Consider the following 19,835-nt stretch of genomic DNA (forward strand, 5'->3'; position numbering starts at 1 on the left):
TTATAATATGATCCAGCGGTAATAGCTATTCTCACGCTCTGCTTTCTCAGTGCAATGATGCAAAACAAATGTGTAGTTAAAGGAGGGCGGGGGGGGGGCCCAAAGAGAAAAAGAGACAGCTCTCCCACTTCAGAGAGCAGCTGCGGAGCCTTTGCAGCTGTAAATCCTCGGGTTTTAGGGAATTTCAGTGCTGGTGAGCTACAAAATCGCTGCAGTACCAGTAGCACAGCGTCTTACCCTCAGCGGGGCTGAGGCCCCTGGCAGCGGAGATGACGGAGAGCGTGGGGCTGCCGTGGACGGAGCGGAGGTAGTGCTCCATGTGGGGTGCCACGTAGGGGTGCGGCGGGCTGAAAGGCGACTCGCCGGGCCCGGCAGGGTGCGGAGACAGGCGGATGAGGGAGATGTCGGAGATGACGGGGCTACCGCTCAGAGGAGGAGGCCTGGGAAGGAAAGAGAGACACGCTGTCACCCGCTGCCACCCAGGGCAGGCACGGCCGCCTGCCACCCTTCTCCCTCCCACCCCACCGCCTTCGCCTGCGAGGGAGGAGTTTGAGCACATGGTGGGAAAAACCGCCCCTCTTGGCATATGTGGAGCCTGAAGGTAGTGCAAGCTTCCCGAGGACCCGCACCCGCGTTGCGCTACATGTGTACTTGTGCAAGGTGGCTCACACCGGCCGGGCTGCTGTGAAAAGGAGCAGGAACTGCTTTGCACACACAGGCTGCGTGCAGCCCGCCCCGTACTAGAGATGTCACCCCGTCTCCTTGCACGGGGAGGCTGGATACACGAAGATGTTTGAGGCAAACCTGGGGTTTGCAAGCTCCTCGCTGCCCCTGGGTATCCAGATGTTTAGTGGCACCACATGCAGACAAAGCCCCAGACGGGGCTGCCCTGTGAAAGGACGTTAACGGCGCGAGGAGTACTTATAGGATCTCGACGTGATTTGTGCTCTGCTCGGCCCAGCGTGCGCGGCTCGGCCAGTGCCGGCAGAGCAGCCCTCCCCGCCTGCGTCCATCACAGCTTGCACAAACCTCCTTGACAGGTCGGCGGTATGGTTCAGAGGGCAAAAGTTCAGGAGAGGTTTTATTGCATGCTTTCTGGGGGCCACCTCTGTTAAATCCTTTAGATCGTCCTCAGGCCAAGTGTTACCTGAGAAAGAAGTCAGTAAACGCTGAGGGATTCAGCAGGTAAGAAAAAAAGTCACAGGCATGTTTCAGCACTCGAGCAGTTTTTGCAGGGTGAGTGAGGATGGAAAAGAAAGTGTACAGACAGCTCCCAGACATGTCTCTTGCTCTACTCTTCAGCCTCTTAGACAAACCGCAGAGGGGGCAAGGAGGGGAGAAAAAGTTACACGCCCTGACCTGAGAAGCAGAAAATCTGAGCTAGACACCAAAAGTGGCAGAGCTGTCATTAGGCAAAACGAAAGAGCGAAATCTGCTTTGCATTAGCGCTCTCTGTACTCACAGACTGATGGAAGCAGAGCTGGTGTGGAGACGCAGGTCACAGCAGGGATGGTGCTGGTCCCTGGATGAGTGCTTTGGCCAAGCTGAGGGACACGGATGTGCACCCCATGGGGCTCCACACCGGCCATGGGAGACCACGGGGATTCGGGGTTTCGGAGGTCAGGGATCTGGGATGTGGGCCGAGCTAAGGGACAGTATTACAAAGGTCCTTCCCTAACAACATCCAAATATGCCATTAGTGAGTGCGTGTAAGATCAGTCTCTCCATGCACAGACAACCACAAACACGAGGGTCTGAGCAGTTTAGACATGCCACCTCACCTCAGGATCTCGGTCCCACCCTGCCTTATCAACAGTTCAGGTGCATTTTAATTTATTTGTAATACTTGCATATAAACAAAACCACACAGAAATGTAATATAAGCTTTGCAGACTTATTCAGCAGTTTACGAGCATGTTTGTCTTTGTTTGATCTTCCGCGTGTTTCTCTGTCTTTCTGATAAATTAGTAAACCTTGTGGCTTTTTGAACACTTTCTGCTGATGGGTAGTAAATTAAATGCCTTTTAAAATATTTATAGTTCAAAGTACTTTCCTGTAGCAATACACTCTGCGGCGCACTGGTGTGAAATACAAGGCAGTGAAAACCTACCAGATATAAAGGACTTGCAGAGATGCCCTGCCACGGACACACACACACACACGCTCGTCGGACCGAACCCGGGGTTTTGCTAGAGAACACCCACCAGCAATCGAGCCTGTTTTCTTTTACAGCACTGAAAGACAAACTTATGATGGCACGGCTATTTTAGACCTCATGAGGTCCCCACCTGCATCACTATGGCATTTTGTTACCAAAATTATGGGGTGAACAAAGTCCCTCTCCGAGTCACTCTCCGGTGCCTCTCGCCATGACGTCAGCCGCGGCGGCGGCGAGCTCAGGAAAGCTGCAGTCGAGGCCGCCGGGGCTGGTTTCTGTCGAGGCTGCTAATAAAGGCGGGCGAGCACGGAGCCGACCAATTTATTTCTACCAGGGAGGAGGGAGAAGTGAATCAAAGTCTCTGTTCCAGATTTAGTTTCAATTCATTTCTAATAATCTCCACCGCCTCATCTGGAAAAAATGAAACAGGATTAAAAAAAATGATGTCATTAAGAAAACATCTGACTAATTTTTCTTCTGACGAAGACTTAATATAAGTGAGGGGGGATGTAAATTAAAAGCAGCCCCAATCTTCCCTGGGCCACAGAGCCTGCCTTAATACATAAGCCATGAAAGAAATTTTCTTACATATACAATAAGTTCCCTCTTTCATCAGTACTCACAGCTTCTCCCAAAAGGGTTGTGAACTTCTTTGATGCAGGCTTGAAACTATGTATTACCAGGTTTACGAGCCTTCGGAGCCTCCGCTGATCAAACTGTGAGGCCGACATCTAAAATGTGTATAACAATATGAAGGGTTTGCTGTTCATTTTCTCTGTGCTAAATTGGGCAGAAACGCTAGAGTCCCTCAGAACAGGAAAACTCCACCCTGGCCAAAAAGGTAACACTGGGAAAAAGATCAAGAATTCACCCAAAATGCATGCAGCTGGAGAGCCGGGCGGTGTTTCGACTTGAAGCTGACCGTGTGCGTAAAGACCTGGTTGGAGATCAGGCTTCTCCTTACGTCTTCGCCTAAAATCTCTCCTTGCTGCATCTCTCCATCTGTGGACTGGAAGAGCCGTACCCCCAGCCCAGTCTGCCTCCTGAGAGCCCTCCAAGGGCTACCATTCTCCAAGGGCTACCTACCATTCTAGCAAAGCACCCTCCCACGGCGCGGCACGTCCCAAAACAGCATGGCTCCCGTTAGCTGCCTGCCAGGAATGGCTCACTCAACCAGAGGGATCCTCTGCTTCTAACTCCACAAAATTTTGATTTTCCCCCTTCTTTGTCCGGTTGCGCCACTGGCATTATTTCTCATCTCATCCCCAACCCCCAGATTGTGCCACCGCATTGGCACTCTGCAAACGCACAGCGAGAGGCAGCCGTAGCCTCGCAGGCCCGCTCCGAGACTGGTAAAAGGACAACGACTAGCTGCTGCTTTTTAGAGGCAGTGGCTTAAATGGGGGAGACGTGAAATGATGCTGAGGGAAGGGGGTTCTGCCCCCATGCCCAGCGCTCACCTCCCCAGCAAGCGGGTCTCCCCGTCCCCATGCCCTGAGCCCCGCGGCGGGACAATCCCCAGCTTGGTGTGGTGAACCAGCCCTTGCGATGGTGCTGTGGTGCCAGAGCTGGGTTTCTCAGTGTGTCCTTAGAGCTCCCTGCCTGGATCTCCGCTATCCGTACATCACTCCCTGCTCCCTCCCTGGATCCCGCGGATGGTAGGAGGAAAACACCCCAGCGACTGGGGGAGAGCTCATGGCTCTGCTGAAGCCAACGCTGTAAAAATCTCACTGTATGCAGCAGGAAGAGGGATTTCACCTGACCACATATATTTCTGAAGAAACTGGGATTCTGGTTTTCAAATAGGCTAAGGGAATTGGGTGTCCAAATGCCATTAAATTTAATGGGAGCCAGGGGCCTGTTTTCCCCGCGGCTCCGGCGAGAAGCCCAGGCTCTATAATTAATGCTCAGGACTTGTAGAGCAATTTGCATCTCTGACGAAGCACGCGAGCCCAGATTCATTTCCTCCTCCCCTCCCCCCAGGAGAGCCTCTCTTCCCCACTCTCTAACAGAGGGAGACACTGAGGTGGGGGAGACATTACCTGACCCCATCAGGGGCTGTGGGGCCTCATGGTGATGCATGCACGCTGCTGAAGGTTTTACAGAGCAGGTCGTTATCAGTGCAGTGGATAATCATCCTCAGTGAGCAGAAGTCCTTGTACTATTTACCTCCTGCAGAGCGGGACCATGGCGCAGCAGGTACCCGCAGCAGCGGAGGAACACGACCAGCACGAGGAGAGTTACCAGCACCTGAGATGTGACACACACTGCTGGTGGGAAACTAGGAGGTTTTTGGTGGTTTCCCAAGAGCTGGTCACTCCTTAACTGTCCTTCACCAGGGAAAAGAGATGTGTTTAACTTTCCTGCCGCCTGGGTTTTGCTGAAAACCAGCTTGTCCGAAGCTCTGCAGTCTCAGTCCAAAGGCTGGGGGAAGGAGCTGGTAGTTTTTCTTTGGAAAGCAAGGCAAAAAAATTCATAGAATAGTTTAGGTTGGAAAGGACCTTGAAGATCATCGAGTTCCAACCCCCCTGCCATAGGCAGGGACACCTCCCACTAGACCAGGTTGCCCAAGGCCACGTCCAGCCTGGCCTTGAACACCTCCAGGGATGGGGCCTCAACAACCTCTCTGGGCAACCTGTTCCAGTGCCTCACCACCCTCAAAGGGAAAAACTTCTTCCTAATGTTTAATCTGAACATGCCCTCTTCCAGTTTAAAGCTATTCCCCCTCGTCCTATCGCTACATGCCCTAGTAAAAAGTCCTTCCCCACCTCTCCTGTAGGCCCCCTTTAGGCACTGGAAGGCCACAATAAGATCTCCCCAGAGCCTTCCCTTCTCCAGGCTGAACAGCCCCAACTCTCTCAGCCTCTCCTCATAGGAGAGGTGCTCCAGCCCTCGGATCATCCTCGTGGCTCTCCTCTGGACACACTCCAGCAGGTCCATGTCCTTCTTATGTTGGGGACTCCAGAGCTGGATGCAGTACTCCAGGTGGGGTCTCACGAGAGTGGAGTAGAGGGGCAGAATCACCTCCTTTGACCTGCTGGCCACACTTCTTTTGATGCAGCCCAGGATATGGTTGGCCTTCTGGGCTGCGATCACACATTGCTGGCTCATGTTGAGCTTCTCGTCAGTCAGCACCCCCAGGTCCTTCTCCTCAGGGCTGCTCTCCAGCCATTCCCCGCTGAGCCTGTATTTGTGCTTGGGATTGGCAAGGGGATTCAGCCCATGGTTTTCAGAGAGGTGGGCCAGCGCGTCCCGACGTGTGCCTTGGAACCTGGCAGGCATTTGCCCCCCATGCCGCTGCTCACAGGAGGGGTGTGTGTGCTGGACTCGGTGCATCGCAGTTGGATGCAACGCTGAGAAAGGATCCCAGGGTGGAGGAGTAGCATCACTTCTGAGGAGCTGGGCTGGGCTGCTGGGAAGGGAAACCCCTCAGGGACTGGCAAAAGCAGGGTGCTATAATAGGGGCCTTGGCGTGACTTGTTCTCATCCTGCTCTTCCCCTGCAGTCACGGAATCACGGACCAGTCATGGACCAGCAATCCCAAAATCTTGCATGGGGAGATGTATGAATGTTTCCCTGTGCTGTATGCAGGTCTGGAGCGTCTGCAAGGGGCACTCAGCAATGAATGCAACAGTTAAAGAAGTTGCACATTTCTGAAATAATCTCCATCAGTTAAATAAAAACCAGAAAAATGGGGACAATTAACCAGCACTAATGTCCCATGACTAGTCTAAATTAATACTTAAGTGCCAAATATATTCATTCAGTGGAAAACAAAGGGCTGAATACTTTTCCATATGCTTAATGGAATATGGACACTTGCAGGCAATTGTTTCACTGTACAATAAAAAAACTGCATACATGTTACACAGAGATGGAAGCTAGGAACAGAGCTGCTCATGGGGAGAGGTATCATAGCCTGCTAAGTGTTCTGCTGTAAGAAAAAAGCTTTTAAAGCCAACAATCCCCTCTAAATCACGGAATCACGGAGTTTTCAGAGTTGGAAGGGACCTCTAGAGATCATCTAGTCCAACTCCCCTGCCAAAGCAGGATTGCCCAGAGCACATTACTCAGGACTGCATCCAGGCGGGTCTTGAAAATCTCCAGGGAAGGGGACTCCACAACCTCCCTGGGCAGCCTGTGCCAGTGCTCTGTCACCCTCACCGTAAAGAAGTTTTTCCGTGTATTTGAACGGAACTTCCTGTGTACTAACTTGTGCCCATTACCCCTCGTCCTGTCACTGGGAACCATTGAAAAGAGCCTGGCTCCATCCTCCTTCAACCCACCCTTTAGATACTTGTATGCCATGATAAGGTCTCCCCTCAGCCTTCTCTTCTCCAGGCTAAAGAGTCCCAGTGCTCTCAGCCTTTCTTCATAAGGGAGATGCTCCAAGCCCTTAATCATCTTAGTTGCCCTTCGCTGGACTCGCTCCAGCAGTTCCCTGTCCCTCTTGAACTGGGGAGCCCAAAACTGGACACAGTATTCCAGTTGTGGCCTCACCAGTGCAGAGTAGAGGGAGAGAGTGACCTCCTTCGACCCACTGACCTAAATGCCATGTAAAAATCCTTGCTTTTGTTTTGTTTTAAATAAAACACCCTGGCCTGGTTTTTGCAAGTCTTGTGTACCCAGAACACCACCCAAAGTCTGCCCGAGATAGAGGAGAGCCTTATGAATGCCTGAAAAAGGGACCATGCTCATGGCAGACCCGCTACATATGGGATGCCAGAGCTGTATCCAGCAGGAACCATGAAATGCCCCAGCATTCATGCTAAACAATTCAGTCTAAACAGCTTTCGCCAGCCCCTCAACTTCACCTCTGTTTATTTCTGACTTAAACAACAGGAAGGGCGAGAGGTCGCGACACTTGTGCGGTACCCTCAGAATGAAACCCCACAAGGTCCCTCAAAACAAGGTACCTTTCAGAGGTCAGACCTGGGCCACAACTATCGAATCCACATGGCATTTGACCATTCACAAAGATTTTCTCCCCCTCCCATTTTTGTCGGCTGAGAGAGCGGAGGATGCGCCGGGAGGGGTGGCATGGAGCTGCCTTGCAGCCGCCTCTTCCTCCCAGCCACAGCCAGGGAGCGCGGGGCAGCCCTGTAATGAGGCGACAGGGAATCACTCATGCTTCCCAGCTCTCCCGGCACCGCAACAAGTTGATAATTATCCAGTAAAGTGACCTGATGCTCAAATGTAGGGCTATCAAGTCGAAGATGCCATCTTATGTGTCCCACTAGGAAGAGATCAGGATGGGGACCCAAGAGACATCACTGCGAACTCACAGCCCTCCCCTGCCGGGATGCTCAGCACAATTCATTTTATTTCTTTTTCCCTGTATTTTTACAGCTTTAAAATGGGGCTGATAATATCTTCTTTCTTTTTCCATAGCCACAAAGATGAACATTACAGAAAATCAGAGCTGCCTTTGCTAATTCAGCAATTAATGCACTCATTTATATGAAGCTGTGAACCTGGACAAAAATTGCTAAAGCTTCTGTACAGAAATTTAAGGGGCACTCTTCAAGTAGTTCCTGTTTTCTCCTTTCCCCTCAAAAATGGCTTTGAAGCATGGAAAGCATGAAAAATAAAAAGATTATTTTAACAGCAAGGGCAAGTTCCCATTAGATGGGTTTATGGAGGGAAGTGGTAAATTCAGCATTGCTGCAAGACTTTACGCCAAAACTAGATGTTTTTTCTAAAAGATGGGCTCTAAGTTAATTGCAATGTTTAGAATTTTAATAGTAGAAGAGACTAATTTCTCCCACTGTAGAAATTAAAGGGGGGAATCCTATGGCCTGTGTCGCAGATGTCAGACCAGATATCTGCGGTAATTCCTTTGGGCCTTAACAGGCACAAATCTCCGAATATAAAATCCCTTATTTGTGGATTTGTGGTTTGAGCACTGCTTTGAGAAGGATTTAGGTAGACACTATGAAAAATCCCATCGTGCATCCATTGGCAATGGTAGTTGTCTAAATACCTTTAAAAATCATGCCTTAAAGTCTAACCTTGTAGCACTGAAGTCAAAGGAAACTCTGCCACCTATGGCAGAAGCAACAAGAAGAGCCTCTAATTAGTCGATTCTTCTGTTTTCCATCTGCACCATGGAAACAGTATCGCAATCTAAGGTGGGTGCCACTTCTCAGCACGTGGGTTTTTTTTTCCCATCCCTTAGAAAAACATATTCAGGACTTATACGCAATTTCTAGTGTATGAGGTCAGCTTAATATATTTGCTCCAGGTAAGAAAAAGGATTTTTTGTTTCCAAATTAAAAAAAAAAACTAAACAGCTTTCATTTTTCCTTTCAAAAGACCATTACGTTTCCAAACACACTTGACTTCAATCCTATGTGTGTAACATGTAAAACCAAGAACAAGTGGAACAAAAGATTTAATTTCACCTGATAGAAGAGTATTATTATTTTTTATCAATGAAATCCCAAGTATTTTGGTTTAGAGCTTGAAACCTTTTTTTTCACTTAAGGTCCACCAGAAGTTAAACCCTTTCTTAAGCTCACAGGTTGTTGGCAGCATCATTTGGAGAGAGTGAATTTGTGAGCCTAAGTATAGGAACAGGCCCTCAAATTAGAAACTCCCCTAACTACATACAGTTTCTTATTGCATTTATGCTGCATTTATCACAATGCAGGTCTAGTTTTGGCTGACACTTGTTGGCACAACTGCAACACAATAACAACAACAATATCAATATTTTCTTTTAAAATGGAAGAAAAATGCAAATTTTTAATAAGTAAGGTTGCCCTCTATTATACAACACACAAAGAAGCAAGACATCAAAGGTAGAAATTAGAGTTGATACGTGACCTTCAAACCCAAATCAAATTAGTGTCTTGAGGAGAGATCTTTGATTTAAGCTTAATAGTGGTGATTTTTTTCTTGGGTTGTTTTACACTTAATCAGCCACACAGCCCACTGTGCAGACATATGTTCCCAAAGCACATCAAAGCAAGTAAACATTCTGTTTCAGATCCTAATATCCTTTTTTATCCAATTATCTTACTTACATGATCTTTTAATTTAAGTTCTGAAAGCCCACCTTTTCACACAAGCTTTCCTTTAGCGACGGAGGTAGAAGGATGACCAGCTCAATTCTTGTAAGGTACCCGCCAAAAAAACCCCACAATGAATAAATCAAAGCGCAGCAGATGAGTCTCTAAGATAGTTTCTTGAGAGATTAATGATGAAAGCCTTCAGAGAAGAAGCATATTTTAAGAAGGGGAACTTCAAGGAAGGTAGCTGAGAGGGAGAAAGGGAAGGAGAGAGAGAAAAGGCATGAAAGAAAGCATGGATGAAAGTGCAAGAGCCAATGAAAGTAGTTCAGCGACAGACTGAAGGAGCGATCCAAACCTGGAAGCACGTGAACTTCAGGCTGAAACCACCAGGCATGAGAACTCGATTCCAGTAGTCACAAAATTTGACATCTGGGCTGTCGAAATGCTGCAGGCTCAGGGCGGGGAGGGGATGAGGGCTGGGCAGCGGCATTGTGGATGAAGGGGGTGGGCAATCAAGGCGGGAAGCAGCGGAGAAGGAGACAGGAAAGGTGCGGAGACGGACCAGATCCCAATGGCAGAGCTCAGTAGGAAGCTGAGGGAGATCTGAGAGGATTCAGCGCTGGTGAGGGCATGTGGGAAACGAGTGTTGGAAAGATGTGTCGGATGCAACACAGCCGTTTCTCTGCATCTGATTGATTTCCCTTGGGACACATGTTGAGGATATTAGCACTTTCAAGCGAATATTTTGCTTGTAGCTGTGAAGACACTGGGCTTGGGAAAACAAATGGGAAGTGTATGTGTGTGTGGAGAAAATCTGAATTTTTGATCCCTGCCTAGTGTCTTCTTGCCATGCTCAGTCTGAGTGGGGGCTTCTCTCCCTTAAAAGAAAATGGCGTTCAAGTGTTACAGAGGGGTTTAACATTTAAAAGGCTATTCCTATAGTACTTCTGAAAAGTCCCCTTCCATGTTATGCCAGCACTAACCTGTTGTGGAGAGGGCAAGTCAGTGGCAGCAACACCACAGCAGTGGAGCTCATGGAAGAGTCAGGCAAACCATAGAAAATGCTTATTCATTCATTACACTTTAAATCTGCCTTGGCTCTATACCCGTCATATCCCAGAAAAGCAAAAAAGGACCATTCCTCTTCATCATGACTGTAATACAATCAACTGGCTGCAGCATTACTCTAACCAACGTTAACTAACAGAGTCTATGTCTGACATCTATAATTTCATGTTAACAAATTAGGTAGACTCCTGCATTTCCTGGTACCTTGAATGCCCAAGAAGCTCATAACTTTTCTTTATATGCAAAACGTCAGGGAAAGGGCAAACAATGTTATGCCAGAAGACCATAGCCAAATCACTTGGTTGGAATGTGCTGTAAATCACGGGGTGAATGGAAAATGAATCTTTGTTCCAGGACAGCGACTTCCAGCTTTAATGTTGCTGCTAATACGCTCCTTTTCTATTGGGAATGCCCTCTTCCCACAACCCAAGGTCCTTAAATCCTATAGCTAAGGAAGACACCAAGGAACAAAAACCTACACCCAACTAATTATAAAAAGCATGAAACGCCCTACTTCTCTTTTCTGAAGTACAGGGGGAAACCATCGGTCTTCCGGCTTTGGAAAGATGCTGTGCTCGCTCTAAGCAGCAGTGAGCTGTTGTAACCAACTGGAAGCAACCAGCGAACCACGGTTAACAAAGGGGAATAAAAAGAAACGGGAACAGGTACAGCACAGATCTCTACAAAGCCTTTCTCGACACAGCAGTCAGAGGAGCTCTGTATGCAGAGGCAACTGTGATAGCCACACAGAAACACGTCTCACACACACACACATACACCCACCCCAGACACGCTGCTGGCGTGCTGCATGTGTACCTGCCTCTGGTGCATCACAGCACAAAGAAGTAAAAGACATGCATTCCTATAATAGCAAAGCTTTGGGTCGGGGCTCCCTGGGTTTTCTGCAGGAATTAATTTTACTGGCATTTGACACATTTTAAACAGCAACAGCACTCACAGTAACCTCCAAAGGGAAATATTCCTGAACAATATATAATAAATACATTGATTTCTAATAATAACCACCTGCCCTAAATCTTCTTGCTGACAGGTTTAGTTGGACCAAAGGCCCTTTTCACATCTACTTCATGACAGTTCCCATCACTACATAAAGACTTTGAAGTGCCCTAACGTGCAGTAAAATGCGAGATAACCTACCAAACTGTCAATATTTCTTCACTTCTAAAAGGAAATGCTAATGGCACTCAAAGAGCTCAAGATGTAATGTAAGATCTGATCCAGCAGGCTGGCTGATCTAACCATCCTTTCCTTTGCTACGACTATGCTGAAAAGCAAGCAATTATATGGTGAAGAGCAGAACTAGGTAAAAGTTTTCCACTGATATGACTGCAGGGAGAAAAGCCTTTTTATCCCAAACAAGCTTTTCTCTTGGAAATGTCTGGAGTTTTCTGTATAAAATAAGGACATTAACAATAAGTTAGCTCTTCCATTTTAATGTCTTCTTTTTAACCTATCACTTTTTTCTTTCCTTTTTCTTAAATCATTAGAAAGAAAGTGAACAAGAATGAAACACGGATGTTTTTAAAATCTGGACAACATTCAGCCAGGAGTTAATTTTCTGTAGGGAACAGATGAACACAAATAATTCAGAGAACGCTGAATCTCTCTACAATTGACTATGATAAACAACTGGCATTTCTCTACCAGCTTTAGCTTGCAGTGTAAGACTGAGAAAGGCTCTATAGCAGGAGAAACTAAATGCAATAAAGAGAAGCCCAGTCCTGCGGTAAAACGCCAGCGCTGCTTGCTCAACTGTACAACTCCAACGGACTTCAAAGAAGCCGGGATGCTCCCCTCACCCTCCAGATCATCAGCTCATGGATGAGGTGTTTTATATCTCATTATCCACGTACCACCCGAGAAGCCTTCCTTCCAAAACCCTTTTGCTCCCAGAACCATTGATGTAATTCTCTCCAATTTTTCCCGTTTTCCAATGAGACAGGAAAGTATAACACATTTATCAAGGAAGGAATAGGGATCTGATGTTCCCTAGCTGTTTACTGCTGAAAGTGTATACTAGCGCTTTTCAACCTGTGATTTGCAAAACTCTCGGGAATCACAAAAACCTCCTTCGGGTGTTGTGAAAGATAGCAAAAGGCCCCTGCAAGACTCTTGTTATTTGGGCTAAATTCATGATACTATGTTTGACAACCCTGCTGGAAAATTTTTAGGGTCGCCACAGACTGCAATAGCTTTTAAACCCCTCATTGACTCTGTGCTTCCCAAAATCACTAAAATTACATATGAGACATTCTCAGAGTAATCACCATCCACCACCCTAACCCGTCCAACACCCACCGGCGTCAGCCAGTGCCGGAGCACGCATGCGTGATTTAGGCATCTTTGCTATGCCGGCACAGAGGTAACCCCGTCTCCCATGCCAGCAGCGCCGTATACCTACGGCGACACCTCCCTCCCGCCACCATGCAAAGGGAGACCTGCGGGTCTCATCTTTCATTCTCTTATCTCATGCAGCTATTCCTTATGCAGACACATTTCTGTATACAAATCCCATTATACTTGACCCTCGGTTCACCCTGTTTCCATTACAACGCTGTAGACTCAACCAGACTTGCTCCAGTGCCAACTCTGTCCTGTCATTCCTTGCGCAGAGTGGTAATAAAGAAATCACTGTTTTAAGCTGACAAAGAACAGATTTCTTGCTAAGTAAACACTGATGTTTTGGTAGGGAAATTAAGTTATAAAATTGTGTCTACAAAGGGAGACCGTACAGATGGAGTTTGTTAAGAGACAGCAATACAGTCAACAGTGGTTAATTCAATTGCCTGCTACTTATCAGATTTTTTTTTTTTTTTTAAAAAGGCCTGTCCAGCTTTTATAAATGCAAATGCAGAAAAACATTTCAAAGACTCGTGTTGTCTTAGCTGGAGAGCGATGCAGCACGCACATGGCCTTCGGAGGCCAAAGAGCCAGCCCTTGCGCATCTGCAGTGGTTGTGTCGGAATCCAGCGGGTCTGGCACTCGCCAGCCTGGCAGGAGAGGATGGCTGAGCACAGCACAGCTCATCGCTGTGTCACCACCCTCCAGGGACCTGCGTCCTCAAGGCTATGCCATGGCCTCGCTTCCCCAGGCCATCGCTCTCATCTGCCTTTCTTCCTGCATGGTACCTCATGCCAATTTTAGATGCCCCAAATCTTCCTTCAGCTCAGGTAAAAGCAGGACACTAAACTCAGCTGGGTAAAGATAAGAAATCCAATATCTCTAGTCCTCCTCAGTTGAGCCTTAAATGACCCCAATCCAGCCTTAGATGTCGCATCTAATTCCCAAAAGCAGCAGGTTGACACCAAGTTTCTGAACCTGTTTATCTCCTAAATGCAACAATAGCAGAGACTCTTTACCCTCCCCTTTCCAGGGAACTGTAGATGGGTTTTGGGTGCTGCCTGAAAAACAGGGCTTTTTTTACAGCATCAGCACTGGCAAAATCCCCCAGACCTCTTCTACATCCTAACAGTTCTGGTGACGGTTCATACTGCTGGACCGGGAGCAGAAGCAGGAGGTTCCTCATCACTCCACAAACCTCAGAAAACACCCTCTTTGCATCTCACCAAACACCACCTTATGCTCCTGTTACGGCATCTAAGTGAAGAGAGGGATGAGACCTCATTTCTACACACTCTGCCAAGCCTCAAACTATGCAGAGCCAAGGGAGAGGCAGCTGCTGTCTTTGTATGCCCAACTGCAGGTGCTCAACTCACACGTTATAGCCATCGCCTTCCACAACAGCAGCCAAAGTCTGTCTGAGATGATATTCTGGGTAGTCTGAATACAACCTTAATGAAAACAGGCATGTTTTGAGGATAGTACAAAATGACCAAAGAGTTGTGTGTGTGGTTTTTGTCTTTTTTAAAACATTTTATCAGGAAGGACAGAGAAAATGATTTATTTTTTTGCATAAGATAAAGTTCACTACAGGATTCAGTGTGCAGCATGATGTAAAGTCTCACGCGAGCCAAAAGGTGTTAACATTGTGTGCCCTTTAATGATGCACTTAGTCAGTAAAACGAGATGTGCTTAGGTTGGAACTATGTAAATACACTCATTTTATTAATATAAGGTAAAAATCTAAAAAAGAGATATTGCTGGGTAATTAAGTTGCCAAGTATTGGTTCTATTTAAAATTCAAGAGAAGGGATATTAAACATACTCAAATTTTAATGAAAACATTTACAGTGGCTTTAATAATTCAGCACAAAATTCTATTTAAACATTTCTCTCCAATTTTGGAAAGGGCAAACACAGGGCCATTGTACTGTGGTCTGGGAATGAGAAATCAGAACTGCTCAGGTGCAGTGGATTATTTTACCTGTTTAGACAACACGGTGACAAACAAACCAAGCCTGGAAATCAAAGCTGAAATCCCAGCAGCGAGGTTTTCCATGCGGTAGCAGCTTTTGAAAGTCCCATCGGTCACTTTTTGCACCTTCAAGTATCTTTTGCAGCCCAAGTTGATTTCAGTTGATTTAAGCTCCTACATGCATTCATTGTGGGAGCAGGCTGCTGGTGGGATTTTGATGTCTAAAGAAGTCTAAATACGTCTGGCTCGTAGTTTACTTTGAAATAGGACTTAAGGTCCTGCACTTTGTATGTTTTGGAGTTCTTTTTCACTTGTATCTGCTGCTTGATTTGCTAAAATAAGCAAAGGACGTAACAGGTGAAAATAAAGCAGATTTTAAAAATATTTTATGGTTTAAATAATCTATAGTGTTATTATTAACCAAGGAAATTCAGCTATCCAGAACTGAACTTCTAATATTAACAATTCCCTTTATGCGTGTCACATTACAGTGCAAGTTTTAAAGCTGTTCATAATGTAATGGCAAAATAATGACTCTTACCCAGCACTGCAGTACACATTTGGTACTCATGAATGCTGTAAGGATTAACACAGCCATTCACCACATCTGCTATAAAAGAGCTTCTAGCCAATAAGAAAAGGTACAAGAAGGCACAGGCCGTTTTCTAAGCTCAGTCGTAGAGCGTCTGAGGGACAGAGCGAGTGCGAGAAGAGTTGTAAGGACCTATGGGGAGCAGATAAACTTTCAATTACACAAGACCCACTTGAAAGCTCTCATTCTGCTGTTCAACAAAGCAGGACAAAAGTTTGACGAGCCAAAAATGAACAACAAATGCAGCTCATGCTATTGTACCCATGGATTTTCATTGGCATATTTGTCAAGCTCCTGTGACACTCCCGACGATGCCAGATTCCCTGGCTGCACCGTCTCTATCTTCTACCTTCAGCCTTCAAGAACAGCTTCTAAAAGCCTCCAGTTTCAATTTAATCGAAGATTTGCTCCTGGACTCCAGAGGCTCTTTCGTTTGAAACTCAAATGCAATCAGGGGGAGCGCAGACCACAATGCACTGTAGGCAAGGAGATTATCTTTCAGCCTAGCTTTCACCCACTGAGGATGATAATGGGAGGAGGAGATTAGATTGAGACCCTGCACTGGTAAGTAAGGGAGACTGCACACACACAAACACACACACACACAAATCCTTACTGCACTGGAAGTTCATAGATCGCAGCAATTTTGCTGGTGAATGTGTGAACCACAAAATTGCCCTGCCTGGGAGAAAAGCCACCAATGAATGCAGAGTTGGTAGGGTTGGGTTTACGAACAGCAAAGCTATGAAATCAATCACAGCAACCAGAGTCTGGATGAAGGCCAGTTTGGCAAAGTAGTCAAAAAACAAAGGAAGGGATAGAAAAACACTGCATCTAGTGCAAAATTTTGGGAGGAAGCATGATATGCTCTACAGCGCAAGGCACCTCAAGGAATTTTCTGTCCCTCGGTTTGTGCCATTTACTCACTGAGTACCCCTGGGAATGGTCACTCACCCAATCCGCTGCACCAGTGTAACATACCTGAAGCAATGCGATATCTGTGCGCAAACCAAGCCCAAGTCTCTGTTCACCATCTGGCTTTATCAGAAACTGTCACATAATTCACCAGAAATGCAAACTCTGCTCCACAGAGATCAAGCGTGGAGAAACCAGGCTGATAGGATGCTGAGGACCATCAGCACTTCAGGACCTGAAGGGAAAGAAGCTACAGCTCACAGTGCTCTTACCTTCTTCACATTTGGCAGAAGCCAGCTCTTGAAAAAACAAACAAACAAACAACTCTTTGAAGAGTTTCTTATTCTTGCGGTAACACTCGTCTCGGCACTGACAGGATTCAAACCAGACGTGGTCGAGGGAAGTCTGGAGTCATACCAGGTTTAGGTCTCACATGCCAGGAAAGGTCAAGACCTAGCCAAGTCTTGACTAGATGACTGGCAAAGAAAATCCCAGGACACAGAGGAAGTGGTGTTGGTGGGAGAGTGCCTTTCCCTCTGACTCATTAGGCAATGCCACGTGACGATGCTTTGGTGAGGAATATGGAGCGGCCGTGATTCCCATCCACTAAAGCTCAAAAGTCCAGTGCATTTGTCCTCAGTTAAGGTCCTCTGGGACTCTTAAAAAGACATGGGTTGTAAAATATCTAACCTGGCTCAATTCCATTTTAGTCTCTTACATTCGGGTCATCTCATTGTTGCAAGACCTGAGGGAGGGTTTGAACTTTCCTGACCTAACCTGAAAATTGGTTTGGTTATGTGTGCATGTACAATTTCTTTTTCAAAGATGGCTGGAAATTTATTTGGAGTTTGGAAGTCTTCTATTTTTTTCAAGTGAATAAAGTGGTTTGGGGTCTGCTGACAATGATTTCACTATGAACATTTCTCTTTAGAGACTTCTACTGGAAATAATACACAAACAGGTAATAACTATTTAAGAGTTCAAATGTAATACATAAAACTTTGCAGATACCTCACTTTTCATCAGTTCTTGGCGTTACTTCTTACAGAGAAACAGTTGGGCTGGAGGACTAGAAAAAAAGGGGAAAAGCTACAAATAACTTTTATATAATTTCTCCCCTGGGAACCAACCGCAAAACCCTTCCCACTGATAATAGAGTTATGCACCCTGACCTAGTCCCTACGCATCCGCCTACTCTCATACCCTGACACCCACAAGATGCCACGACAAAATGCGTGCCTCATAATCAGGGTAAAACAGGGCAAAAATCTCATTTTGGTTCCTCCCAAGGAACGGAAAACATCGTTGGCTTTTTGAGGGTTTTTTCAAAAAAGCAAGACCACCACACTGTCTTGTCTGAGCGGTGATCGGTTACTCGAAGCAGCACCTCAAACACTGTTAATTCCGTGAAGATTTGCTGTTCCTGGGAAGCAAACAGGACATTTTGTCTATGTGGTACCATTGCGACTAGGCTCCTCCAAGATGGCCTGTTTGACACCAGCCCCAGGATCTCTGTGACAATGCTGGATTCACAGCAATGTTACGTGGAAGCAATCACAGAGCTGTAGTCCCTATTCATTAGGCTTTGACTTCTACTTTGCCAAAATTATCTAAAGAAACATTACTGAAGTGAAGCCCTTCATGAAAATGCCAACAGATACTCCATTGCTGTAACAGGTGTGAAGTCAACTGCCAAGTCTATATTGTCACATGAAAAATCTCTAATATAAACTATTTCTACAGCAGGAATACACAAGTGGGATTTAGTAAACATTTCTGGTTTATGGCATCTTCAGAAGAACACCTCTCTCCAGGACAGTACGTGAACATGCTGTTCAGTGAACAGTTCCTCTGAAGTCAACAGACCTAAGCAGGTATTTCTAATTAAGCATACACTTAGGTGTTTTCCTGAATAGGGAGAGACTTAAAAACAGTTCTGTAGCCTAGATCACGTTCTGTATGTCCCTCTGCCTCATCAGCTCATCATTTCTTTTCAAATCCCTTCTACAAACATCTCTTCTCCTTCTTTGCTAATCCCCATTAGATTGATCTTCCTTTCATTTACTGATTTGATGACTGAATGCGTTAATTCCTTCATCACCCTATCTTTCTACACCCTGCTTTTTGTCAGCTACAATGCATTTTTCTCTTGTAAAATATCGTACTGCACTTGAGTTAGGATGAAAGACAGCATATGAAATCAAGTGTTTTATCTCAGAGTGAAGACAAATAGTCTCAAACAAGAACACGCATGTAAGAACATCGCCCTAATGCAGCTGTAAGCTTGAAACTTTCCTATTTTTAGCGTATTAACCACACTCTGGTAGTCTTTCCTCTACCAGTGGTAATTTGGGATGTGTGGTTACTCTGTGGGATCTTAAGAGGCTTTCAGATGAAGCATTCAGTCAGCAGGTAACATGTCCTGCAGCTGGTTTCCAAATCAAAAGCCATGTAAGTAGCTCCAGAACCAAGCTAGGAAAGCCTCTCATGAAGGGGCAAGGGGAGGAATAAGTCAAATTCTTCTCCAGGATGCTTTACAGGATTGAAAGGAAAATATTTCAAAGGCTGTTACAGGATTTAGGAACGCACATTTATTTCTCAGAGAGACTTAAACTCAAAAAGCTCGATGTAACTGCATTTCATACAGCCCTAACATGTTTTTTCAGGCATGCCTGACTGCACCCAGGTGCTGTTCTAAGTGACTTGGGTACGGGTGTGTGGAGTAAGGAGAGGCGTAAGAAAGAGATAAAATGAGTTTGGGCAGGAAGAAATACCTCTGCTGTGAGGAGGCTCCACCTGTACGTACAAAAGAAACACTGATGCACTGCTGCACTCGTAGAAAGGGCAGGAGATGGTGGTGGAGCCCAACTCTCACATTTCATCTAACAGCAGGCACTCAGCAGTGGGGAGACCATGGTACAGGTCCTGCTGCTGCTCAGGGGGTGGAAAAGGATAGCTCCTACCTCCCAGGCTCCTGCCATGCTGTAAGGTGTTCCCCCCGCCCAAGTATCAGCTTAAAAAATCATCAAAAGGCTCACAATCTCCTCGTTTCACTATCAGCTCCCACGATCAATCACATCAACACCCAACCCCATACATGCCAATAAAGTGAGCGCAGGGAATGCAGTAAACTTGCTTTTGAAGTGGAGTCTGGCCAACTAGTATCAACTAAACCTTGAATATGGTTTTTCCATAGCACATCATCTCATGAGATTTGCCATGTACATGCTCCTACAACAGAGAGGAGACAGGACGGAATACATCCCCATTGGTCCTACAGGAGCTGTAGGACCTGGATGCATATATGCTGGACTCCAAGCATGCACAAGCCACCTCATTGACATGTTTGTGTTTCTCAACTCCATTCCAGCCATTTCTTAATTTTTAGGTACTTAACTCCTTTACTAGGGATGGCTTTGGGGTTCTGAGTTTCAGTGAAGGTTAGGGGAGGTAGACGTTAACTGGGATCTGGCATGTTTGAAAAACCCACTGTGCCTTTGCATTACCAGCGCTTGACGCGTCGGCCATAAGATTCAACATTATTTTGAAACCCACAACACCCACTTTCAAAATAATGTTGTTAGCCAGACCCAATACAGTGGGATTTATGATCTGAAATCATAGAGGCACTTTTTAAAATTTGACCCTTGAGTAACGCTCTAAAATTTAGCTCTGTTAGTTGTCTATTTAATATCAACGATGAAACAAAAAAAAACAGGCATGAAAAGCCTCCAAGGCAGAAAATTGTGT

At 46.1% G+C, this 19,835-nt stretch overlaps 1 protein-coding gene across 2 annotated transcripts in view; it reads right to left on the reverse strand.

Moving 5' to 3' along the window:
* GLI2 (GLI family zinc finger 2) overlaps positions 1 to 19,835 on the reverse strand; it is a gene marked incomplete at both ends in the record, with an annotated part of 144,602 nt that overhangs the window by 40,232 nt on the left and 84,535 nt on the right. For both annotated transcript variants that reach the window (XM_082483275.1, XM_082483274.1), the window contains one exon: positions 238 to 440. In XM_082483275.1, the coding sequence (XP_082339401.1) occupies positions 238 to 440 (203 nt within the window). The remainder of the gene's footprint in view (positions 1 to 237; positions 441 to 19,835) is intronic.

Source organism: Vanellus vanellus (genome assembly GCF_965231255.1).
Source record: "Vanellus vanellus genome assembly, chromosome: 5".
Lineage (NCBI taxonomy): Eukaryota > Metazoa > Chordata > Aves > Charadriiformes > Charadriidae > Vanellus > Vanellus vanellus.